The sequence below is a fragment of the Thamnophis sirtalis genome, unplaced genomic scaffold (genome assembly GCF_051295495.1).
Source record: "Thamnophis sirtalis isolate CommonGarterSnake01/CBP01778 unplaced genomic scaffold, rThaSir2_p1.2 scaffold_1, whole genome shotgun sequence".
NCBI lineage: Eukaryota > Metazoa > Chordata > Lepidosauria > Squamata > Natricidae > Thamnophis > Thamnophis sirtalis.
The window spans coordinates 18258309-18285924 of record NW_028261381.1 but is presented as its reverse complement, the minus strand read 5'-3'; the positions used below and the strand labels follow the sequence as shown (position 1 = coordinate 18285924).

At 40.6% G+C, this 27616-nt stretch overlaps 1 protein-coding gene across 5 annotated transcripts in view; it reads left to right on the top strand.

Moving 5' to 3' along the window:
- Positions 1-27616, top strand: part of ITPRID2 (ITPR interacting domain containing 2) — a 73977-nt gene that overhangs the window by 11084 nt on the left and 35277 nt on the right. For all 5 annotated transcript variants that reach the window (XM_087708257.1, XM_087708238.1, XM_087708240.1 and 2 more), the window contains exons 3-8: positions 8418-8467; positions 9492-9548; positions 13268-13307; positions 15178-15276; positions 17411-17619; positions 19549-20237. In XM_087708257.1, the coding sequence (XP_087564383.1) occupies positions 8418-8467; positions 9492-9548; positions 13268-13307; positions 15178-15276; positions 17411-17619; positions 19549-20237 (1144 nt within the window). The remainder of the gene's footprint in view (positions 1-8417; positions 8468-9491; positions 9549-13267; positions 13308-15177; positions 15277-17410; positions 17620-19548; positions 20238-27616) is intronic.

The window sequence follows — 27616 nt, the reverse complement described above, 5'->3', positions numbered from 1 at the left end:
CCATTCAGCTATTCTAACCAAAGGGTCCTGGTGAAAGCTAGCAGATGTGAATTAAATAGCCAGTGATAGTGCTGAACTATAACTCCCAACATCCTTTTTTTTTCCACTGAGTGGGATTGCTGGGATTTATGGTTCAGAAACATATGAGGGTCACAGGTTCTCCACTAATCCAGTTTGAGTTTTAGTAAGAACAGATCTTTTCTATTCCCAATCCATCATCGATTTAGGAGGAAGAACTGCCATTTGTCAGTCTGAATGTATGATTATTTTGGCCCCATTTTGGTGCTTTTCATCTGAATTTATTAATGCATTTCCTTGCTGTGATATCAAGGCTGGGCAGAATTTCCTCTCTTGTCCTTGTGTTCTAAATTTGTGTAGCTGTTCTAGAAAACATCGCTGGAACTGGATGAGTTATTTCCTGATAATAAGTTGAGATGGGGGTTGGGAGTAAGATGTTTTTATAAATAACTTTTACTGGAATATTGTGTGAAAAATGTTTGCTGAAGCCTTTGGAATCCAGCAGGACACATTTTTTTTTAGTAAATAAGTAAAAAAAAAGCATTCAGGTACTTGCTTAAATTAATATAGCAAATTGTATATGTTTTTTTTATAAGCCTTATGAACTTTAAAAGTGCTTGCTTGCCAATTTCCTTTCTTTTTTAAACTAACCGTATCCTAAGATTTTTTTTAACCCACATTGAAATATAAGCAAGGAAGTCCTCCACCTTAAATGTGGAGTGATTTTTATTATCCAAACTTGAGAACCTCTTAGAGGGCTGGGTGGGAGAGCCTTCATTGCCATGGCAGAGGAGTACATAGGAAATGTGTAAACGTTTCCAGAAATGGGCAGTTTCTAAAGTGTCTGCAACAGAACAAATTGGATGTCTTAATTATAGCCTGGGAGCAAAGTAACACTTTAGTCAATTTGAAAAGTTGGTATCTTTAAAATTCCTAGTGAAAAGGATAAGGGAGACTGGCTGTATTGGCTACTTCTCATTTATAGCGACTGTAACATAAACAAGAATAGGTTGGTATGTTGTTTTATAGAGGTTTTTTTTAAAAAGGATGAGAAACATTTAAATAACAGTAGCTCAGTGGTAGAACATATGGTTTTGATGTACACCAGGGGTTGGCAACCCATGACTCTGGAGCCACATGTGGCTCTTTCATCCCTCTGCTGCGGCTTCCTGTCGCTGGTTGGCTCCACAATTGATAGAATTTTTGATTAGGACAGGTAGAGGAAAAAGGACGCCACATTAGAAGGAAACTCCATGGTGGGGGAACCAGACTTCCGGTTGGCAAAGGAGAAAGGACGCTGCGCTAGGAGAAGACTCTATGGTGGGGGAACCAGACTTCCGGTTGAATTGAATTGATTGGGGGCTTCCAGTTAGACCTTTGTGGCTCTTTGAATGTTTAATGTTGCCGATCCCTGATATAGACACTCTCAGGTTTAGTACCTGCCATCTCTAAAACAGCTGGACTTGGGTTTAAAACTTAGGTGATCACTGCCAGGCTGAGTATGATACAGTATTCAATAAACCTCTTTTTTACATTGAAAAGGAAAATGAAAACTAATACAAAGTAAGAAAAAAAAAACGAAGAGAAAACTTAAAAGTGGGAAAAAAGAAAGCAAAAAGAAAGCAAAAAGATGCAAGACATGACTTTGGATCTTCTTGGTAATAATTAGTCAACTAATGATCCTTTGGGTCACCATTTCTGAGAGATTTTCTTATCTAATCAGAGAAACAAAATAACCAAGGGCAAATCTGCCTGTTTTGATCATACTCCCAGACTATTGATATGCCACAAATCGTGAACACTAATGTCTATTTGTCAATTAGAGTTTTCACATTTTAGGCCACAGACCCTGTAATTAGTATGTATGTATGTATGTATGTATGTATGTATGTATGTATGTATGTATGTATGAATGTATGAATGTATGTATGTATATGTATATGTATGCATGTATGTGTGTATATATATATGTGTGTGTGTGTGTGTGTGTTGTATTTGTACTGATATATATATATATATATATATATATATATATATATATATATAATATCATATATCATATATCATATATCATATATCATATATCATATATCATATATCATATATCATATATCATATATCATATATCATATATCATATATCATATATCATATATCATATATCATATATCATATATCATATATCATATATCATATATCATATATCATATATCATATATCATATATCATATATCATATATCATATATCATATATCATATATCATATATCATATATATATACCTCAGAATCCTTGATCAAGAAGAAACCCGGCTATGAATGAAAATTGGCTGCATTTGAAGGTTTTTTTTCCTTTCCCTTTTGTCCCTTTTTCCTTTAATATCTGGTTAGTAAATCTGGCTTTACTATCTCGTAGAACCCCATGAAGTTCTTACAAAATCTTAAGGAAGGGGGGCCATGGAAGTTGAAAAACCCAGGATTAATACATTTGTGGGTTCTCTTGGAACTGCTATCGTTGATATTGGAAACATATGGATTTAAGAAGTACTGTCCTGGTTTAGACAGGTATTTGGCTGCAAACAGGCCAAACTCGACTTTTCTTGCATCACAGAGCTTTGGATTTCTTTGCAGGCCAATTAAAATAAAGCAGCTGTTGTGTAACTGTTCTAATGTACAGCAGATTGGACAGAGGGTTTTTTGTTGTTGTTGTTTATTTGTTTTCAGTTAAAGAGTGCCTTTGCTAATACAAAGTGGAACTTTGCTGCCATCCCTGTTCGGATATTTGGAGATTTCTTTCCTGGCCCTCAAAAGCATGTCTCATAGCATTTATACTCTAGAACAGTGATGGCGAACCTTTTTGGCATCGAGTGCCGTAAAGGGTCACATGGAAATGTCACGTTTGTGCGCTCGTCAGGGCTGTGCTCCGGAAAGGCCGAACTTCTGGGTTGTAGCGTGCATGCACGCCCGACAATCAGCTGGCCAGTGCGCATGCGCACACTGGTTTTTGGCACTGCCGTGTGCACGAAGAACAGCTGATTATTGGTGTACGCATGCACCCCAGAAACCCGGAAGACAAACAGACATGGCCGTGCGTGCCGGGCAACATGGCTTTGTGTGCCACTTTGGGCACACGTGCTGTAGGTTCGCCATCATGACCCTAGAAGACAAATTTGATTACTTTGGGGTGGGGGGAAGGTCAAATGCCCCTTAGCCCAAGACAGTCATTGGATACAGTATCCTATTAGCACTCATTCATAAAACCACCGTGTCCTACACAGCAATTCTTTCCTGTAGTGACTGCAACAATTATCATGCTAGAGAGCATTACAATAAAACATGAAATTGGTTCTGCAGCTATGAGAAGACATTTTAGTTTTCCAGTTCAGTCTGTGCTTCCGGTTTTATCACAATCATCTTTCTCTCTTTCTGCATTCCACTTGTGGGTGCCTGCTTAGCTATAAATGCAAAGGAAAGATCTCCCCCACCCCCTTTCCTCCCCATCTGCAGAACAAGTTGTTTTAAGAAGTGCAAAATAACCAAGGCTTTTCCTCCTCCAGAACCATCCTTCCTTTTCAGCCAAATAATTCACTTCCAAAATGGGCTGACTTAAGCAACTTACTGTGAAGTAACTCATTTCTAAATAGTCCACTTGTCCAATGAGGGCTTTTTATCCACATAAATTGCCTGTGCTCAAACATACATTCTCTCTCTCTCTCACTGCTTTCATTGTAGTGGGATAAATCCCCCCCCCCCCCGTGTGTGTGTGTGTGCGTGTGCGCGGGCGCGTAGGAAATACACGGGAACTGTTTGACAGAGCGGTTTTGCTGGTAGCTGTTAATCTGCTCTAGAGGTGAAAGGTTTGCTTTCTGGGAGAGAATGTCAACTTCACTTACTATTTTGCTACCAGCCAGTATCATTGGCAACTGGCTAGGCAGGATCCGGAGAAACTCTGGAGTGGCCTATAAAGAAAGAGAATCGGAAGAATTTTAAAAGAACCATTAAAAGCCAGTGGTGTAAACAATGAGTGCCTTTGTTTAAATTCTGGGTTGGAAAGGCTGTTGCTTGAAAACCTTTTAATAGAAATCCCCTTTTTTTCCCCTCCCTCCACTGAGTCTTCTTTCATTGACATACAAAAGCTCCAAGAGTTTAATCCGATAGCAATTTTCAGAGGTTGGACCACTCCTTTAAAGTGCCTTGGTGGTTTGATATTTTCTGTCCGCATTCAAAAGGGAGGGGATAGGTTTAAAACACTACTGCAGTGGCTTCAGGTTTCCGGTCAGTGTTCCCTTAAAATGAGTGAGACAGCTCTGTACTGTTTTGGAGGTGCAAATAAGAGAACCGACACCAACGTTTGTAATGGCATTTGGCTTTGGAAATGGGATGAGCAAAAAGATTCAGGAAAGACCAAAAAAATGCAGCAGATTGGCTATTTTCTAGGTTACTGTTACCAGGATACCTAGTAGCTGAATTCATTGTACTGAAATCCCACTGATTTCACAGGAACATAATACCATGAATAACTTAATGCCAGTCAGCAAATTCTTCTTGTTCTGTTTCTCAGGTTTTAATCTTAATTTAGAACTTACATGTTTTCACGCGGAAGTGGAAGGTAGATAACTGGTGGCTTTGTAACCACAATTCTCACATGCCAAATTATTGACTGTGCTGATTGAAGATATTGGAACTGGTTGGGTAATATTGCAGAGGCAGTAGCTTGCCTATCCCTGTGCGATGCAATGAATGAACAAAGGCAAAATACGACAGCTTCCTATTCTAATTGAGAGGAGAAACAGATCTTTGGTAATCAGGCTTAATCTCTTTTTCATATTACATGCCTTCCCTGTATGACTAGTAGTATAATATTGACTTGTGCTGCTTTGTTTCTATTCTACTTCACTCAACCCAGTAATTAGTATGGCATGATAGCATATTTAAGGACATTGAGGACATGGCAGCTGGCAGAAAGCCTACAGAGGTTACCAGGATACAGTAAGAGGTTCTGCTCAGGATCTTACTTTTAAATATAAACTCGGGGTTTTTAAATTTATGCTAAAGTTAATATGTTTTTTAATTTTCTCTTTGTCTTAAGAAAAGTTCTTGTTTCTTGCAATTTTGATGCCATTCATCAATACCCAGAGCCCCCAAACAGCAGATATGGGACCTAATGGCTTCTAAACATTGCTGGATCTCAACTCCCGTCTGTGAGGCCACTAGCCAGGAGTGATAAGAATCGTAGGCCAAAGTTCTCTTGCTCTTTTAGAAGAATATTAGACAAACTGGAAGTCTGATCAAAATTTCAGCTGTAACGGCATTTTGGAGCTGACACATGCTTGTTTTATTTCCGTGGAATGCTTCTATTCTGAAATAATATTCTCTTTGATTGGTATGCTACTGTAGATCAATAAAGCATTTAAACAGAGGGCAATGAAAGATTTGTGATAAAATTCAATTTATGGAAAGGTTCTGCCCTTCTGAAGACAGTAATATTGAAACTTGAATTAATATTCTATTATATTGCACTTTCAGTTGAGACCATATACAAAGAGCTCTTAACTCCCCGTCTAACTCCATTTCTAGGGTGGACTGAATAATGTTATATGAAATTTATTAATAATTCTTGCAGTTACAAATTTTTTTGCAGCTTGAAAACTTGCATTTTGCTGATAGCAAAGTAGTCCAAGCACCTTTGTGTGTGTGTGTGTGTTCTCCATAGTGGTGGAGGTAGCATCCAGGCTGGGTTGACCTTCATCCACACATTGCGAGGACTGAGCCTGACAGTTAATTGAAACCACGCCCCTGTCACTAGGCAAAGCCCAGTTCCGACTCAGTCCCTCATCGTCTTGTTCCTAGGCTGAGAAGAACAAAAAACAGTCTGAAAACAAAAAAATTGTCCATGTTGGTCCTTAAGAAGATAACACATCTTTAGCACACGATTTTGAAGTATTTGATGCAGAGTGGCAAGAAACTTCTCAAAATTCAGCAAGCTGAATATTATGCAGAGCAGTGAATAAGGGATGGATAAGGGATAAGGATGGAGACATTTTAAAAAGAATAGGATTGGATAAGCCATAAGGCTACATTTAAGTAATGATTGAAACTAGAAGCCTTTGGCATTAAGTTAGGCATAGCATTAAGCATTCAGTCATTTCTTAAAAGAAATATCACAGCGACTTACATTTCTCTTACTTCAGTGAAATACATATAAAGAATAAAAATAACTATATCTATATATCAACAAATGTATTACTCCTTTATGATCACTATATCTATTATATCCCACACTAGGCAAAACTCAAAATAAGGGCAGTTCTAATCTGGGGAACTGTTTCCATGCCACTCCACTTTTATTTGTAACAGTGTTAAGGGAACAACATTAGGAAAGCAATTCATGGTTTCTCCCCCATGGTTCTCTTCCTGAATGACTTTGGCAGGGAATGTTATCTCATCAGCTGCCTGACCACTTTATTTGTATGACCTTAGAAATAATTGCACAAAATGGCGTGTTACGATCGTTGGAGAAAATAAGCAGCTTTATGGTGACAGTCTTCTGTGCCCATTCTATGGTTTCCTTCTAGGTAAATATTTGTAGCATCGCAGTCTAAATAATCTACTGAAGTGGGTAGCAAATTGTGTGATTTAATTACGATGGTAAAGATTATTTTACATCAAAATGTTTTTCCCCCCACTTGTATGATGTGTCATACTAAAGAATTTAGTGTGTATGCATGTAAAAACAAATCCAAGATGATACTTTTTTTTTTAATTGGAGAGCTGAGTTGCCGACAGTTTCACTGGCTGCAATATCTTTTGTCTTTATCCTGTTTAGTGTGCAGGGTTGGCCTTGTTTTCCTGGGTTCTGTGAATACTTTCACTTGTTGTTTCTCCATACCAGCAGGTGAAACTCTTCACAGCACGGAGGTAAACAGACTCACCTGCTAAATTCTGTGCAGCAGGCAACTGTTGATGGGATTAAAGCAGGCCTGGCTAAGCTGGTTTTCTGTTTTCCTTAGTTGGCAGTGCTGCTGAAGTCCTAAAGTTATCAACAGTTGACCTGGAAATAAGGCCTCTTCTTTCAAATCTGCCACAAGGGAATAGATGGCACACAGCTGTTGCATGTGTTCCTCCCAATACACATTGCACTGTAAGACAAAAACTGACCTATGGATAGAGTTGTTGAGGTGCTATGAATTTTCAGATGGGTCTCCCAGTGGTGAAAGAGCTCAGTCGCTGGGTTCCCATCCCATTCTGCAACACTGAGGGTGGGCAGAGCAAAGGAAGAAGGATGGCTGCTCCTTCCCTTTTATAGTAATGGGCCCAAGGACCCATAAGGGACTTTGATCACATGGAGTCACTGGGAAAATATGCCTTCTCTGGCTAATGAAAGGAAGAATAGGCTGGCAGCAACCGTGCTGCTATGATAGATTTGGGAGTCGCAATAAAGGAGGAAGATGTGAAATACAGCACCAGTTTCTTCTTCCACTGTCCTGTCATTCCTTCAACTGCTTCCTTATTACAGCTTCTACTGGGGCTCTTTACACTGTGGTTGTAAATATTGAAGGCATGGGAGAAGGGAGAACCCATGTTTCTCTGGACCAGGGGGCTTCCAAAGTTTCCTCCCCTGCTTTCATTGTTCGGCAAGATGATGTCCGTTTGCCATAATTGGGGCAGAGGGTAAACAGATAAGCAGGCTATTATATCTTTAGGATTCACATCTGTATTATTGCTTTAGTGACTTTCAGAAACACCATGCTCATCAGTTTGACTGTTGGCAAGCCTACAAAGAGTTCATAATACAACATTATGATCCACTTGGTGTGTTTCTAGAAATAAGCTCCACTAGATGCTTATTGTTCACTACGGTGTTTTATAATTGTAGTATAAGTTGAATGGCAGAATATAATAAAATGACGAATCTTTTTCTCAGTGGCCACATTGGGCTATGTGGTTGAGTGGGTCCATTTTACATCTGAAGTGTGCTTATTTTGTCCATTCTTTCCAAACTGGATAGAGGAATAAGTGTTTTAAAATATGAAAGAATTTTCAATACATGTATTTTCTCTCTGAATCATTAAGGCATTGAATACATGACTAATTCTTCACCTTTATGTTGCTGTGCTAGCCCACACTTAAGAGAGCTTGTGCAATCTTGCTCATACTTATTTGGAAATTAGATCCAGCAGAGTTCACTTCTTGTAGTCACAACCTAATTGGCTTTTGCAACTGGTATCGGTATTAGAGACTCAGTTTTCTCAGAGTGGGCTTTGTAAGTTATATGTACGCGTGCATGCACAATTTCAGGAAGAGGAGTTGGCGGATGTGAAAAAGTCAGCTTTTAAAGGAAGGATGTGAAGAAGCAAGTTTTAAAGGAGTCATGCATATTTTAATCTCTTTTGTGGTTTTAGAACACCATTGGGAGCTTCCTTGGATGAGCAGAGCAACCCAGCATTAAAAGGTAAATATTTGGCACTTTCTAACGTCTTTGTTTTCTTGCTCATTGGGCAGAAAGTATAATAACTCTCCAAAATGCAGTTTGAATTGAAAGCTATTTGGAGGTTGTAAAGAGAATCTTGGGTTCCTGATCTCCCAGCACTGTTTCTGAATAAGAATGGGATGTTCATGGTTAAGTATTTACAGTAAGCATGTCTCTCTCGTGCCAAAGCTAAGTGAGACTCTTGTGTAGATATGCCTGTTGGAAGGAGAGAGCGAGAAAGAAGCATATTGTGAAATAGGTCAGCCTTTCAGAACACTCTTTCTTGACTGGCTCTGACTGAACTCACCACACCTGAAAAGTTACCACCTGCACAAACCAGAATGCAAAAGTTCAAAGTACGACAAGAATGTGCAGGTAGTGACAGGGCTGAGAAGAAGCCTCTGCAATAGCTGGAGTTCTTTCATTTCATTTTCCAGGGTTGAAAGGGAATGCTTGTTCCCAGATAATATTTAGGCTTGAAACTTTTGGTGAGCAGTTTCAGAGCGTTAAAGCTTTGTGTCATGTTTCATGTGAATCAGAAGTACTAAGCTATGCGACATTTGTAAATAAGAAATTGCTTTTTCTTTTCTTTTTAGCTTGACAATATCGCTGGAGATTTTCCTTATGTCTTATAAGATTAATCATTTTTTCTCAAAACTGCCAGTGCTACAGTTATTAGACTGTAAAAAGCCTGTAAATGTCATTACAACTTCGTACAATATGCTAGCATATGTGGTGGTTAAAAGTATGGGGATTAGGACAAGGACCAGCTGTAAGCCCATTTTCAGCCGTGAAATCTTAATATAATTTGGGTCAGTCAGCATTTCACAGGGCTGTTGTGATGAGGAAAGAAAGTGGAGAAGGGGATGATATATAAAGGAAAGACGAGGTGCAAATAAATAGATATTCCAAAATATGTTCAGTGTTTTAATTTACAGTTGACAGTATTTCTGGAAAATAACCAGAGCAATAGATTTTGATTTTGACAAACTGATATCTCTTTTAGGCATGCTGGTGAGGAATGGAGGAAGCTTTGAAGATGATTTGTCTCTGGGAGCAGAAGGTGGGTGTGATATTAAGCATATGCTTTTAAAAAAATAAAAAAATAAAACTATTCCGCTTTTCTAAAACTGAACAGTGTATTTTTATTCTGATTGAAGCATGTGAGCTTACTAGTTGTTACTATAAAAATGTAGGAAGAGATCCTTGAGAAAAATGTATCCGAAATATCTTTCAGTAAAATATAACATTTTTCAGATCTTTTTTCAGTTTTCAAAATGAGACAGGTATACTCATGGCAAATAATGTTTCAGTGAGACGCTACAACTTTCTTGAAATTAGCAATAGCAATAGCAGTTAGACTTATATACCGCTTCATAGGGCTTTCAGCCCTCTCTAAGCGGTTTACAGAGTCAGCATATTGCCCCCAACAACAATCCGGGTCCTCATTTTACCCACCTCGGAAGGATGGAAGGCTGAGTCAACCCTGAGCCGGTGAGATTTGAACAGCCGAACTGCAGAACTGCAGTCAGCTGAAGTAGCCTGTAGTGCTGCATTTAACCACTGCGCCACCTCGGCTCTTCTCCTCTGTTTCATATTAACCAAAATATTATGCAGATGTTCTTGGAGTCAGGTATATTGCTGTAAAAATAGTATTTTGTTTTCAGATCAGTTATCATATTAAAATATGTGGACTTGCTCTTCATCAGCTGGGTGATTTGTTTGTTTTAAACCACAAACCTTCAAGATTCAGGCAATTGAATCATTTATTCCCCGTGCCTCATTTGGGTTTGTATGACCTGATTTTATGTAATAAACAATCACGGTATAACTTAGCTTAACATTTTGTCCAGTTATCCCCATTATTATTTCCTGTGCAACACAGCCCATTATTGCAGACCAGATAGATGCTTCTTATTGTAGAAAAATAAAATGTTACTTGGGGAGACTGAGTTGCTCAATATTTCAAGCCTGAACAACAAAAGTCAACCACAAATTGGGCTATTTCAAAGCCTAAGAGCTCCTGACTCCATTCACCAACCTATTCTCATTCTGTCTTCCTTGACAGCACAGAGAGGAACTGAAAAATCATGGTTGTGAGACAACAACATTATTCTTACTTTTCTCTCTAAGACAACTTCCATGGTTGCATCAGGCTTTTAATTTTAATAGCTATTAACCCAGCAATGCAGTGAGCAAAATAGGTGGTGTTTTCTGTTTTGTCCTCCATGACAAGAGTGGACAGAAAATATCCGCCTATCAGACCCACATTAGCAATTTGATCAGGTGTTTGTGTGCTCCAGAACAGTCTTCCATGTGACTGCAAAATTCTCCAGCCATAATATTCGGAACTAGAAAAATAGGATAGGGCAATGATGGCTTTTCTGGACTGAGTGCCCAAAGTGCACCTGAACCCCCAAAATGCAATGCGCATGCACCCTGTGCATGCACCCCACGCATGTGCATGTGACCCACACACACATGCCCTGCCCCGTACATGCGCACGCCCCTATGCAGGATCCCTGACAACCCCCCCCCCCCACGCATTCACTGCAGAGACCTGAAGACCAGCTGGCTGGTGGGAGGCGCGCATGCATGCCCGGTCTCAACTGGGGTGATTGCTCGCATGCCTACAGAGAGGGGACTGCATGCTACCTGTGGCACATGTGCCATATGTTTGCCATCACAGGGATAATGAATTCTGGGAGTTGGAATCTCAGCATATCAAAGTGGGATTGATTTGGGAAAGGCTGCTTTGGAATATTATGCATTGAAGAGATTGGTTTTAGACTGCCAGCTACTCTGACGTATTTAAGAATGGTTCTATATTGGGTCTGTGGTATTAATTTGAACTTACACCATCACAGTAATGAGGTCAGATTCTGGCAAGAAAAATGTTGAAGAAGATGTTGTTAACATTTTCTAGAATCGTTTAAAAAAGATATATTTTATGGGATTTATAAACATCAAATCAGAGTATATTGGCATGAGGTTTTTTCACAACAAACTTGAATTAAGGCTCATTGTTTGAATTTACTTGATTTCTGTTCATAATTAATCATGTGGAACACAAAGATTTCAAGAAGTAGATGCCAGGATATGGTGAAATGTTTTAGCTTGTTCTGAGCCATGCCAAAGTTTTACCTTTGGGCCTCTTCAGCTTCTGGAATACTCAGTATGTGTCTTGGAATCAGATATGTATTAAAACCAGCTTTTCAAATACTTGAAAAGTGGAATAATTGGTACTACTGGAGACTTTTCTGTTATTGGCAAACATATTTTTGTGTGTTTGCAGGATTTTTTAATCAAATTACGCCTGTGATAAATCTAAATGTTTCTAGGTATGCCCCTTTCCTTGCATCTTTCCTTGACTTAAAATGTTTTAATTTTTCAGATTTTGTTTATTTGTTTATATTTGTTTATAAACAAATCTTTTTAATATCGAAAGGATGCTCCTAGTTTTGATTGCAGAGTCCTGATGAAATTAAGGTGATATATTTTAAATATAGGCCAAAAATACCAGGCTATGATTGTTAATCATAAAACAGAAATCCTGCACCGCAATTCTCTTATTTTTAACCCAACACAATGTTGGGAGGACATTAGGTAGAGAGGTTTGGGGCTCTCCATCAGAAGAGAAACTCTGACAACTCAACAGAATGGGGCCAGACTTAGTCTGTGGAAAGAAGACAGCAAAAGAAAGAGAGTTGACAAGTGAGCTGGATCAAGTGGGGAATATAGAGCGGGGGGAAAAAAGAGATCCCATTGAATCTCTTTGGGCAGCAGCCTAGAAAGATGCTATGACTGTTCCATTGTAATGCTTTCCTTTTCCCCCCACCCCCCAATGATGTAATCCAGAACTGAGTGTATCCATTCTGTCCTGGACTTCCCATTGCACAAATAAGCATAAACATTGGGAGATGCAACTTAGTCAAGAGCAACCACACGCATAGAGAGATATACTTTCATTCTACCGAGAAAAATACAAATGAGTCCTATGGAAACTGACGGTAAAGGAAGGAAGCAAATTCTCTTGTGCTCTCTTTGCCTCATGCCAAATAAATATTTATGCAAGGGACTTGCGAGAAATTCTAACAGTGGGTCATTTTCTCAGGCTCAGAATGAAAGAGGGTCACCTATTGCTCACATATTTATCCTAGTCCTAGAGCCCTCTCTGATGGCATGCAAGCCATCACCGCAGTTCAGCTCCGCCACGCATGTGCACGCGCCTCCCACCGGCCAGCTGGTCTTTGGGTCCCTGCCACATATGTACAGGGGGCATGCAGGGGGGCATGCGTCCATGCACAGGAGGGTGGGGTGCAGGAGGGGGTGCATGTGTGGGGGTGGGGTGCATACATGTGTGAGGGTGGGGAATACGTATTGCATTTGGGGGGTTTGGGCACATGTGTGCACTTTGGGCACTCGGTCCAGAAAAAGTTAGCCATCACTGTCCTAGTCTCATAGATAGTTCATCCAGTGCACTAGGTCTCAATGCCATTTATATGACTGTGGCTAGGCATCTTGTGTCAACCCATCTTTGTGATTTGTAAACCATGGTCTGTGACTTAACATATTGCATGAATCCAGCCAATTGAGATTTCTCCAGCAGTTCATTGTAAAAACAGTTTGCCAGTGCATGCCTTCAAAATACTATTTATAAAATAAAAATGATTGAATTGTTTGTTATTTCTGTTAATGATTACCAAGCATTTTTGTTTCTATAATTTGTAATGTACAGATTTATGTTCATTCTCTCATTCCTCTTCCCTCCCCTTTTTTCAGCTAACCAACTGCATCAAACCATTGAACAAATGGAGATCTGGTAAAAATTCATACTTTTTTTTTTTTTTGCTTTGGAGTAACATCTGACATGAAGTTGATCTTTCTATATGAGCATAATTCATTTTAATAGTTTGTCATCAAGACTATAAGCTGATGAGACCCAGATGTGAGCAGCTGGGTTTTTCTTTCTTTTTGATCAGCTACATTGTTAACCTTGGATTTTAATTTAATTCTGAGTGATAATTAAAAAGTAGACTGAGTACACTTTTTACCCCCATAACTACAATGCGGATCCCAGACTGATAAATAGGACGTATACCGCCTAATGTGACACCTTTGTAAAAACCTCTCTCCAGGATCTGGTAAAGAGTGTGGAGTCCAGTAACTGGGTTCACCGACAAAAGCACGCCCGACTAAACCGCAGTGACAAAACCGCGAGTTCTAAACCACGCCGACGAATGAGCGCTGAATCGCGGCGACAACAGTGCGCTGTAAACCTAAACCTAACCCTAAACGTAACCCTAACCCTAACCCTAAACCAAACCCTAACCCTAACCCTAACCCTAAACCTAACCCTGAACCTAACCCTAAACCTAATCCTTACCTTAACTTAAATCACCTTTCTGTCGACGCGCTGTTGTTGGCGCATTGATGACGTCGCGGTTTTAGCGACACACTTTTCTCGGTGCGCTTTCGTCATGCACGCTTTTGTCGGGTCACGCAGTAACTGCATTACCATTGCCTTACTGTAGTTACTGAAGGTTCCAATAAAAATTCCTTGTAGTTCCAACCATTGAGAAAAGTCAAGAGTGCAGCATTTTGTCTTTCCATATTATAGAGAAATATCAAAAACCTATTTGACTTAGATAAAGCACATTTACCTGTCATCCTGATTATAACTCCAAAGTTATATCAACCAAAGATGAGAAACTTTTAGTCTTGTGGGGTGATCCTCAAATTTCTTAAATTGTACTTCTAAATTCAGTGTCCCACGTTTTGAAAAGAAGCCAGAGGTGGTATTCAGCAGGTTCTGACCAGTTCTGGAGAACCGGTAGCGGAAATTTTGAGTAGTTCGGAGAACTGGTAAATACCGCCTCTTGACTGGCCCTGCCCCTCATCTATTCTCTGTCTCCTGAGTCCCAGCTGATTGGGAGGAAATGGGAATTTTGCAGTAACCTTCCCCTGGAGTGGGGAGGAAATGTGGATTTTACAGTATCCTTTCCTTGCTACGCCCACCAAGCCATGCCCACAGAACAGGTAGTAAATTTTTTTGAATCCCACCACTGAAAGAAGCGGTAGTATTGATTTAAAACCAGCTTGACAGAATTAATAAGGGGATATTTTCCTCCCCTGAACCCCCTTCCTTATCCAGAAATGGAAAATTCTGGCTCTGCTTACATGTCTGAACCCCACCATACTCTGCATTGTTTTTCTTGCCTTCTGTAACACTGCTCTTCATCGAGCCAATAACTTGTGACTGATCTGGTCCACAGACGTTTCCCGCTGCTGTGCTTTAGTAAGCAGCAGCCCAAAACATCTGGAAGGAAAAAGTTCTACTCTTCAGCCGAGGAAATAAGGAACTCTTATTGAATTGCCATGCCTTTTGTGCTTGTGTATTTAATTTCTTTCAAACTAAAATTCTGTGCTGAGCTAAAAAAAAAAAAAGCAGAAGTTCCATGCAGTTCTTTGAATGTGGTAAATCGAACTAGGTGGGGTGCTTTTAGCAAAAGAAGCACTTGTGGGGTTTGGAAGGGATCAAGAGGCTTACAATGAAAAGCTGCTCTTGGGCATTGCAACCAAAGTGAATTTAAGAGAAACCGGAGTAGTAGAATGTTGGATATTTGGGATATTCCTAAAGGAAGAGGCAAGCTCTCCACCCTTGTAATTATGAATTCCCTTTGTGTTTTCAGCAACAGTATATTGGCAAAGGACAAGAGGCTTCAGTTTCATCAAAGAGGGAGAAGTATGAATTCCACTGGCTCAGGAAAAAGCAGTGCAACTGTTTCTAGGTAAGCAAAGGATTATTAGGGTGGAGTAAAGAACCAGTGGGTTTTTGTTTTTATTCCACCTCTTCTTTTCTTTTGGAAAAAAAAGAAATCACATTTTATACATTTTTATCATAGTTCCACAGGTCTGCAGTTTGGTGATATCTCTTTTTGAAATACATTAAATATGGTCACCTTTGGAATTTCATGATATTTTGGCATACCGCGTATTACGGCAGTATGCATGTTTCTCTGTCCTTTTTGTATATGTTTTGCATTTAAATCTAATAGTCCTTAGTGCTCTCTGAGCTTAATTGTTTCCTTGCAGATGTTTCATTAGCCAAACTAGGTAACATCATCAGTGATAGTCCTAGCACTAGTACTGATGATGTTACCTAGTTTGGTTAATGTAACGTCTGCAAGGAAACAACAAGGAGTCCTCAAATTGAATTTTTTTTTTGAAAATGGCAATGAAAACCACTCCTCTATTACCAAAATAACTCTACACTGATGTGTTCATGCAGATGAGCTCAGCTTATCTTCTGTAAGGGAGAGAGCAGGTCTGTGTGAAAGTTGTGTTTTATTGTTATTTTCTTTTTTATTATTCACGCACAGTTTTATGTTTTTTTGTCTTGCACTCCCCTTCCCATGATTTGTAAGCCGCCCTGAGTCCCCTCAGGGAAAAGGGCGGCCTATAAGCTTTAATAAAATGATAAATAAAATGATAAATGATAAATGTGTGGTTCAGTCTGCATTTCTCTGGCTTCCCATGCTTTGGAAGGCAAAATTTTTGAGCGGATTACCTACTCTATCTGTAAAGTCTCCAGGCACAATTTGGGAGGAAATCAAGTGGAGTATAAAGTACATTATATTGCACACCCTTTCTCATATTGTTATTACAACAATGCTGGATTAAGAACAGGCTAGGAGCCTAATCTTCACTCCCCATAGCCTTTAAAAAAAGAAACGCTCCTTATCGAGGCTGTGCAGGATCTTTTTACAAAATAAACCAGCCTGAGCTCAAGTCAGTCGGCGTTAAGTATTTTTTTAAAAAAGAGGTGACTAGGGAGATGGGTAGAGTACCTCTAAGTTGCAGGTGATAGGCCTAGCCTAGTTCAGGCCATCATTGCCTTGAATTTAAGAAATAAAGAACTGGGAAGGACAAGGTGCCACACATTCTGCAAAACAGTTTGGCTGATTGGATGCTTAGAATCCAAATCTTACAGGATGCAGTGAGTTTGCTGACCGATTACACGTCTTAATGTTTTCTAACAGTGTAGTTATGATAGCAAAGACTGAATGAACAGGCAAAGTCTTCTCAGAGCTATATAGTTGGAGTTTACGGGGTTTGTGAGTAGGGCTTTGCTTTCAAGGAAGTTTGAACAAGGTTGGGGTAGCTGACCATCTGCCCTTGTATATAATTATTGATCGAAATCATGCAAATTTAAACATTATTCTAGGCCAGTGACAGCTAGCCTTTTTGGCACAGAATGCCGAAAGTGGCCGCACGTACACACCCATAATGCAATGTGCAACCACCCCTGTGCATCCCATTCCCCTCTCGTGTGTGCGTAATCCCCCCTACATGTGCCCCATGCATGTGCGTGCATCTCCCACATGTGCCCTGCTCATGTGCGGCAAGACCCAAAGACCTGTTGACCAGCGGGAGGCATGCGCGGCAGAGCTGAGCTGGGGCAATAGCTCATGTGCCCACAGAGAGGGCTCTGTGTGCCACCTGTGGCATGAATGCCATAGGTTCGCCATCATGGTTCTAGGGCAAATTTTGCGGCTCATTAATATCCAAATTAACAGTGTAGCTCAGGAGTATCCAATCTTGGCAACTTGACTTATGGACTTCAACTCCCAGAATTCCCCAGCCACTCCAGTGAAACTTATTCTAGATGTGCTAAGAAGTCTTGTTGAGATTAATAGAATTATGGGAGAGTACACCACAAATATTTCAATGTTTATAAATATATTTCAAGTAAGATCACAGAATCATAATGTCATCTCCTTTCATCTCCTTTAAAAGCTAAAAATTGCAGTCTCAATCTTTTAATCCAGGTATTCAATTTAATAGTTTTACAGATTTCCCCTCTGTACCTAACCAGAAGAGCATACTATATAGTGCAATTCTTGTGTTATTGTTTTAATATAGTGTGTCTGAACTACTGGAACTCTATGAGGAAGATCCTGAAGAGGTTCTCTATAATCTTGGATTCGGACGTGATGAACCAGATATTGCTTCTAAAATTCCATCAAGGTTTTTTAATTCATCATCTTTTGCAAGGGGCATAGATATCAAAGTGTTTCTGAGTGCACAACTGCAGCGGATGGAAGTGGAAAATCCCAATTTTGCTTTGACAAGTATGTTTTTCTTACTGGGCAATATACACATTCAATAAACATAAATGCATTAAAAATTGATATGTTCCTAAATAATTTCAAAAGTTGGCAAAGGCAAATACGGTATTACTTGATTAATCTCCTTGTTTTTCAGACAGGTAAAGTAGAAATAAATAGATCTAATGAAAAGCCCTTCTAATTTTAAACCATCTGAACCTAGCCACTTGTTGTCAAGGCAGCTAACTATCTCTCTAAAATTTACCCTTTCATTATGCAGTGTGAAAAACTCAGTCTCTCAAATGATAGTGAGTATGTAGATAACTGTAGCAAAGCATTAGGAGGAATTGAGCAGCCTTTTCCAGCCTGGATTCCTTGGAAAAAAATAACTCCCAAATCTTAGCTTCTCTTTCTTATGCTAACTAGAGATGATGGAATCAGTTCTAAAACTTTGGTACCATCCTACTCACAATTGTCCATGGACAGCAGAATGAAGTGGGAGTAAAATGCAGCCTATGGAACTGGAATGTTAGAAAAGGTTCAGAGAAGAAGGAATGGAGCTTATTTAAAAGACAGTTCAGTGAGGAGATAGGTGTTTTTATTTGGTGGAAAAGTGATGGAAGGAATCACATATTTTCCCCCTCTTCTCCCTCTGAACAGTGTCCCAATGATGTAGCTCGGTGTGCATTAATTTCTTGGGTGTATATGCTACTGAGTTGATACAGAGTGGCGTACATCCCTACTGAAAATTAAAACAATAAAAAGGAAACTATTTTTTTGAGTGATTCAAAGACAGATGTGTTTTTAAGACTGATCCCATGACAAAACAATTCAAGACCATCAACTTTTCCTCAGGGAATACTATACAAGTAACATTTTGGTAAAGAATTGGTGCATGGAACCCCCTAGGTAACTTCTGCCAACCTCGCAGTTCGAAAGCATGTAAAAATGCAAGTAGAAAAAGAGGAACCACCTTTGGTGGGAAGGTAACAGCGTTCCATGTGCCTTCAGTGTTTAGTCATGCCGGCCACATGACCACGGAGACGTCTTCAGACAGCGCTGGCTCTTCACCTTTGAAACGAGATGAGCTCCTCCCCCTAGAGTCAGGAACGACTAGCACATATGTGCAAGAATAGAATAGAATAGAATTTTATTATTTGTATGCCGCCCTTCTCCGGGAGGCCTCAGGGCGGCGAACAATTCAAAAGGGGGAAAGGGGGAACATAAAAACAAAATACAAATAATAAAAATAGGCAACAGTCGCACAACCATACATGTCGAGAGGGGAGAGAACTCATCAACCCCAGGCCTGCCGGCAAAGCCAGGTTTTGATGGCTTTTCGGAAGGCCTGGAGAGAGGTGAGGGTCTGAATCCCTGCGGGGAGTTCATTCCAGAGGGCCGGAGCTGCCACAGAGAAGGCCCTCCCCCGGGTAATAGCCAGATGGCATTGGCTGGTAGATGGCACCCGGAGGAGACCAACCCTGTGAGATCTAATGGGTCTGTGGGAGGTAATTGGCAGCAGGCGGTCTCAAGTACCCAGATCCAATACCATGAAGGGCTTTATAAGTTACGACTAGCACCTTGAAGCGTATCCGGAGACTGATCGGTAACCAGTGCAGCTCGCGGAGGATAGGTATAACGTGGGTGTACCGAGGTGCACCCACAATCGCTCGCGCGGCTGCATTCTGGACGAGTTGAAGTCTCCGAATACTCTTCAAGGGCTGCCCCATGTAGAGCAAGGGGAACCTTTACCTTTTTTTTTTACCCTACTTCCCTCAGATTTCAGAAGCCAAGGATAGTTGAAAGTCAGAAGTCGGGCTTGGCTTTGGTGCTGATGTTCTGGTGTTTCTGTTTTTAACTTTGCAAGTTTCAAGTTCATTTGTTGTTCCAATGTTGCACTTTTACAGTGCTGCCCTTTGTTCTTTTTGTCACTTTGTTTTGTCTCTTTGCCAGGTCGCTTTCGTCAAATCGAAGTGCTTACTACTGTGGCCAATGCATTCTCTTCCTTGTACTCTCAAGTTTCTGGCACTCCCATGCAGAAAATTGGGAGCATGAATTCAGTATCTTCCAATAAAGAGGCATCCAGCCCACCTCCTCTGACACGAAGTAACACAGCGAATCGTTTGATGAAGACCCTGTCTAAGCTCAATCTTTACGGAAACCCTCAGGCAGGGGATAGCGGCAGTAGTATGTCCACCGAGAAGGGCAAATGTGAAAGTGGGAGTGAAGAACCAGAAGTGAAAAACGAAGTCAAAACCCCAAAGCACTTCAAAGCATCTTTGTTGGCAACAGTAAAAGAAGAAGCCCCTTGCAACCAGTCCAGCCTGTTAGGAGCTCTGGATTCTTCAGAACTTTGTCCTAGCGTTCAACAAGAAACTCAAGGTTATTCTATTTCTTACGAAGATCAGCAAAATAATAACTCTTTTGGACATACAGGTGGATTTCATGAAAAGATTGCTGCTATGAACTCTTCTAATCTCACGGGTGATACTCTGGAATCGACCAGTTCTGAACATAAAGATGCCAGGGCAATTCAAATGCCTGCAACTTCAGTGGCTGATAAAGAGGCCTCTGTTCTGCTAACCATTCCCTCGATTGCCAGCCTCATGCTTCAGCAGAAGGACTCCTTTGAGATGGAGGAGGTATGTGGAAAGAGATAAGGATTATTTGCTTATTTGTTGCTTTGATGTTGTAGTTCTTCAAGTGCTGATTCCCCTACCTATTCTGCACATGCTTTCTCTAGTCTGATATCTGGTACGGTTCCACCACAAAACCGCACTCGACTAATCCGCGCCCGACTAAACCGCGTCGCTGACGTCATCAACAGGGCGACAACAGCGCGGAGACAGAAGCACGCTGTAAACCTAAACCTAAAATTAACCCCTAAACCTAAACCTAACCCCCTAAACCTAATCCTAAACCTAACCCTTAACCTAACCCTAAACCTAACCCTAAACCTAATCCTAACCCTTAACCTAACCCTAAACCTAACCCTAACCCTTAACCTAACCCTAAACCTAACCCTAACCCTTAACCTAACCCTAACCCTTAACCTAACCCTAAACCTAACCCTTACCTTAAGTTGAATCGGCTTGCTTTCAAAGCGCTATTTAAAGCGGCCTTCTTTCTCCGCGCTGGCTGTTGTCGCCCTGTTGATGACGTCAGCGACGCGGTTTAATCAGGCGCGGCTTAGTCGAGCGCAGTTTTGACGGGTCACAATCTGGTACATGTTGGTAGAACTATGTAGAGGACTTTGGAGAGTTATTGTCCCTCTAGATTGCACAAATGTTGGATACAGAGTTTTGATAAGCCGCTAAAGTGATTCTTTGGTATACAGTGTAGAAGAAGATCTTAAACTACAATTTTAAATTCAGATCCTTTATGGCTTCATACACAACTCTGATCCATTTTTAGTGAGTATTTCAGCTATAGGTACAGTCGTAAAAAGGGATTGGAGGAATGTGAAGGAAGATTGTACTCTTCTGAGATACTCCTATTTAAATTGTGCCTAAAAATCACTCAGAGATACAGCATGTTTGTTATTGTTAGAGATGGACAGCCTGTGACGTCTTAGTTTTATTTGTTTATGCTCTTCGGAGCTCGATATGATCACGAAAACTGACAGCATGATTTTTGTCCATTTTAGGCGGGAATTAAGTAAGAACTATATTTTAAATTCTAAAACAGGCCCATCAACCTATTGCAATGGGTAATACTGAATTAGATAGACAAGCGAATGAATTTAAAGCCTTATCCTTTTAGGTCAGGAACAAGCAATCTGGTGCTCTCCAGATAATCTGGGCTGTAATTTGCACCATTCCTTTCTGTTATTTATGCCAGCTATAACAACTGGAAGTTGGTTATAACATTTTGAAGAGTTCCAAATTATATATCATTATTCGAGGTATATTTCAAGTTACTGGATTTCATTCCTAAAGCTGCCGTTTGTATTTCTGTCCTGACTTTCTAATAACCTTACCGGGGTGAAATGCTACCGGTTCGGGTCGGTTTGCCCGAACCGGTAGTAAAAAATGCTTTAAAAGGTTTTAAAAAGTTTAGACGATCAGCTGAGGGACAATCAGCTGTGCCGCACAATCGTCGGAACTTTTTAAAAGCATTTTTTAACTACCTATTCGCCTGAACTGGTAGTATAAAACATGTTAAAAAATAGCTGTGTCTGATTGTCTGTCTGCTTGTTGCAGGGGCCATTTTGTGTGAAGTCCAGCTGCTTTTACATTGTGTGTGAGTCAGTTGTGCAGCTTTTGTGTTATTTTTGTGAAAAGTGTGGTAGTTGGTTTTTGAGCTCTCTGTGACTCTGTGTGGTTCCTGCTAGTTGCAGGAGCCATTTTGTGTGAAGTCTATCTGCTTTTACATTGTGTGTGAGTCAGTTGCGCCTGCCCGGTCACATGGCCACCAAGCCCCGCCTGCCCAGTCACATGACCACCAAACCATGCCCAGCCGATCACATAGTCATCAAGCCACGGCCACAGAAATGGTAGGGAAAATTATTGAATTTCACCACGGAACCCATGTGACAAGTCTGAGCAGTACTAATTTTGATGAAGGCTTTAAAATGCCTTTGTTTGCCTCTCAGCTGCACAACTTTTTATTTTTTATCCAACCCTAGATCAGGGATCCCCAACTCCTGGTCTGTGGACCAGCACTTGCCCGCAGCATGCCAGAAAAACAGGTCATGCATACAAGCAAAGATCTATCTGTGGGCTGTAGGCATTACGGGAAATCACGCCCCCTCTAGTGCAGGGAAAAACCCTTCTCCACTGAACCAGTCCCTGGTGCCCCAAAGGTGGGGAGGCTACTGCCCTAGATCTCTTCTGGAACTGCAAAATATTTGCTCCCATATCAAACTAACATAAGAGGGTTTATTTGTTTTTGGCAAATTTGGCAATTTAGAAATACGCCTGAAATAATGTGACTAAGTTATGTTTATGGTTTTACGGTTAGTTCACAGAAGTGAGGAATCTATCTAATAGTGGCAAAAATGAGGACAGTTCTTTTTCTTTTTTCTTTTTTTCTAATTGTCTTGGGGATAAAAAAACACTATGAGATGGAGTCAGGAGTGCCCTAAAGGTCTGCTTTTCTTCTTTCCAAGTTTGTCTTTCGAATGTTTTCTTTGCACGTATCATGGCAGGGATATCCAGGGCACAGTTTTCCAAGCTGTCCCAGAGCTCTGGTGGCTGGGGCTTCTGTCGGAAGTCTGCTGCTGTTAAGATAGCCAGCGTGGGAGAGTGAGTCAAGGCACAGCTTTCCCAGGAGTTTTGGCCTCTGCCTCCTCAGCCAATCGGATGCGTTTGTGCTGGCATCCTTCTATTGATATTGGCGAAGGAGATGTGGAAGGGTGGAGGGAACAGGGCAAAGATTGCAAGTAGAAATGCAGGCAGGGCTCTGACCCCGCGACCCGCAGCCGAGGCGGGGGAAGGAAAAGGATCTGCCCCCTTATCCCACCCACCCCAAGTGCCTAATCCCCAAGTGGGAAAGGGAGGACCAGAAACTTCAGCACAGCCCTAGGAGCAAATGAAGTCACGGAAGAGCCGCCTTTGCAAAACCAAGACCTAACAAATGGCTTGTAAGATGGATGTTTATATGAATTGATAATAGTAGTAATTTTGCCTTGCAGAGACATATATGTGCTTTTTGCCTTTTGGGGTTGTTTTGTTTAAGGAGTATTAAAGGAACTGCTGTTGATGCTTCAGTTATGTGTTGTATGTAGCTTTAGAGGTTGCAGGGCAGGTATAGTTGAAGGTAGCAACTTGCTAATGACAACATATCCTGGCTTCCCCACATTTTTAGAGTGGGTCTATCTCCCAATTCTCATATCTTTATCGAAATCTCCTTTAAAAGGAGATATTTGCTATGGACGCTACATTAAGAAGAACTGTATGTTCAATGTTCAAAATATATTATAACAGAATATATAAATATTCTGTTCTATGTCCTTGCTGTTTTTTGCTCTGCTATGCAACCGGCCTGATTTTTTGCTCTAATCGTTCTCTAATTTTTACCAATGACAACCCTATTCCAGCATCTTGCCTTTTTTTTTCTTTTCTGATTCAAATGTATAGAGGCCATTTTTGGTCCTGTATTGATTTTATTTATGTATAGATTTTAGTCAGGGATGTGGTGGCTCAGACGCTGAGCTTGTCGATCAGAAAGGTCGGCAGTTCGGCGGTTCCCTAGCACCGACCGTGTAACGGAGTGAGCTCCTGTTACTTGTCTCGGCTTCTGCCAACCGAGCAGTTTGAAAGCACGTAAAAAATGCAAGTAGAAAAATAGGAACCACCTTTGGTGAGAAGGCAACAGCGTTCTGTGAATCTTCACCGTTTATTCATGCCGGCCACATGACCACAGAGACATCTTTGGACAGCGCTGGCTCTTTGGCTTTGAAACGGAGATTAGCACTGCCCACTAGAGTCGGGAACGACTAGCGCATATGTGCGAGGGGAACCTTTACCGATACTAGATTTTAGTATCATTAACTTCAGTTCTGAATCAGATGGGAAGAGAAAAATTAAGTGGCATAATCTGAGTTTGCTTCAGCAAAATGGCAGTTCTTGTGATCTGGCAGGCAGGAAGCTGGGTGTTTTTTTGTGGAGAAAGCTTATTAAAAAGGAACAATGGGAGACTCTCGAAGACTCATTTATGAAGCAGTTTAAAGGCATGCAGGCTTAGCTTTGCGCGATCTAATTTTGGTTTATGCCTTAACCCTGAAATTCAAGCATAAAGAAGTAGCTTCAGATTAGAAGATAAACTTCACTGTTAAAAAATTTACTATGTCTCTGACTCAGTGTCTCGGCTCAGAAACTTATTTTCTATACTCGAAATGGGATCACAGTTCAGTTGCATAAAACCGTGGCCAAAAATTTCTTTCATCTTTACAGTCTAATTAGAAAACAAAAATGCTTAGCAATCAAATGGAAACCAACCAAAAACCTACCAGTAGATCCTCCAATTCTGCTGCCCAGGAGCAGCCAAGAAGTAGTATAGATAGTCCTCAACGTACGGCCACAATTGAGTCCAACATTTATGTTGCTAAGTGAGAAATTTGTTAAGCGAGTTTTGCCTCGTTTTATGACTTTTCTTGCTACATTTGATAAGTGAATCACTGCAGTTGTTAAATTAACAACATGGTTGTTAAGTGAATCTGGTTCCCTCATTGGCTTTGTCATTGGCTTTGTGATCACTTTTGTCAAAAGTGATCACATGACCATCGGACATTGCAACCATCGTAAATGTGAATCAGTTGTCAAGCATCGGAATGTAAATCTTGTGACCATGGAGATGCTGCAATGATCCTAAGATTGAAAAATGGTCAGTTTTTTCACTACCGTTGTGACTTTAAATGGTCACTAAGTGAACTGTTGTAAGTCGAGGACTACCTGTATGCCATAAGAGAGTTGTTAGTGCACACATAAAAAAAAACAGAAAACTTGATGTAGGTCCAAAATCTCCTCACCAGAGATTGGCTGTTACTGCACCTTTGGCCTTACAGCCTGGCTTAACTTTCAACAGAGACATTAAATAAATGCTGCCTTATTGCCAATGTCTCTCCAGGTAGCAAGGAATGCTACTTACCTCTTTGTATTCCACGTGATCAAATTTGCCAGTCGTTCCTCATGCAAAACTTTAGTAAAATTATCTGTCCTTAAAAGTGATTGGTTTAGGATACCTCTTCATCAGTTTCTCTTCCAAAAAGTGGCTTGCACGGACACAAATGGGTAACTGTTAACGCTTTTAGGAAAACACGGTGCCCGCATTCTCAAGTAAGAATGCTTAATTTGGGGGGTATGAAGATTATTGACTTGCGCTGCACAAAATCATTTGGAGGACTGCAAATAAATGTAATTTGTGGAAGCATCTGTTGAATCATATTACTGCAAATTGGACACGGAAATATCCCGATTTTGTTTCCTTGAATCAAGTTCAATGCATTTTCATTTCAATAGTATTTATTCTGTTCTTTTTAAATGGTGATAACAAGAACACAATGCTTTAGTTTGGTCTTTTGAAAATAGGCTTGTTTCCTAAAAGGAAGTCCTTTGATTTTGGGTTTTCTATTTTAATAAAGAAGTATTGTCTGAGTGTATTATTATGAAAAAGATTAACTAGATAATTTTATCACCAAAAACAATTTAGAGCCAAGGAAGTGTCTGAAAATAGAGGAGTCACGAAATAAGGAGGCCAGATCCCTAAGAAAGCAGTGCAGACTTTGGAGACTGCTTAACCAATCTGGCAGCTCTTAATAGCAGAGTTTCAAAAGGCTATCTTTCTTTTTCGTTTTATATCAGAAAAGTCATATTTTTCTATTTTTTTTCTTGATTTCACCTCTTGTGATTTTTCTTATATTTTTGTACTCTCATCTTGGAATGCTTCTAACAATATTCCTGCATTACTCATATTAAACAGGCACATAAAACTGAATGCCTTGCAAAAAAAAAAGTTTACTACAGTTCCCAGTCCAACCAGTATGACCATTGGGCAGAAACAGTGGGGGTTGTAGCCCAAAATATTCGGACAGGGACATCAAAACGCCAACTCCTGCCTTATCAACATTAAGTATGCCAATAGGTTGTTGTGTATAACCAACAGATTTTGAATAGGCAGAGTCTCCAGTCCTATAAAGGAAGCATGTGTAGATAGTTGCTTATGAGTAGGAATTATGTGTAAGGTATTTTCTCCCCATAGGTGGCACCGTCTGGATGTGTTCCATAATATGTCAGGGTGAAAGACTAACTATACACATGCATTTAAAGAGGCTGAGCACTTATATGGTTCCCTTTTTATTGGTATTCAGAATTAAGTCCTAATTCATATTGTGGCTGACAATGAGGCTGTTGTAATGGTTTCATACCGTAGTTTACTCATTCTGCCTCAGTAGCAGTATGCATAAAGACAGCTAAATGGGAATATTTCCAATTCAATCTTGCAGGTAAGTCCATCATGCCTGCTAGGAGCTTCCCATGTTGGTATGGATCTACTTCTCTGTACTGGGCAAATAAGAATGTCAGGTGCAATTTGTTCTGAGAATCCAAAGAATCTTTTAAAAGAAATGGAAATAGCCTAGAATAGTGATGGTGAACCCTTTCAGCACTGAGTGCTGATAAAGGAGTTCACGCTCATCTGGGCTACAACCTGGAAGAGGAGGTTCCCAGGGCACATGCATGCACATCGGAAAACCAGAAAACGAACTTCCGGGTTTTGGCGCATGCATGCACACCAGCAAGCCACTCTTCCGAGTTTCTGGCGTGCATGCACTTGTGATGATCAGCTGGGCGGCGCGCATGCTCACACAGGAAAACAACAGACCATCTCTTCCAGTTCCCAGCACTGTTGCACGCACGAAGGCCAGCTGATCGTCACGCATGCATGCCGGAAACATGCATGCCAGAAACCCGGAAGAGGAACTGGTGACATGGCTCCGCATGCCACTTTGGGCACGAGTACATAGATTCGCCATCACGGCCTTAGAAATAGCGAAACTGATGGATTTTTTAGCTATTCCAACTTGACAATAACATTTCACTAGATTACATTTTGGAACGCACAATTCTAACTCATGATAATTGGAGTTCCTCAGTCTACAATGTAATCGGCAATCATACAAACTGGATAAAGTTTCTGAGAACAGGAGTTCATGGAAGGACTTCAATAAATCCCATATATAGTGCAGCTCTTTTCCTCAAAGGTAAAATATCAGTGTGGCAAAAGTGCGTTAAACATATATTGCCGAGGTGGCGCAGTGGTTAAATGCAGCACTGCAGGCTACTTCAGCTGACTGCAGTTCTGCAGTTTGGCTGTTCAAATCTCACCGGCTCAGGGTTGACTCAGCCTTCCATCCTTCCGAGGTGGATAAAATGAGAACCCGGATTGTTGTTGGGATCAATATGCTGATTCTGTAAACCGCTTAGAGAGGGCTGAAAGCCCTATGAAGCGGTATATGTCTAACTGCTATTGCTATATTAATTCCAGTGTCAACATGAAGCTAAACTGAAGTAAAATGTATCTC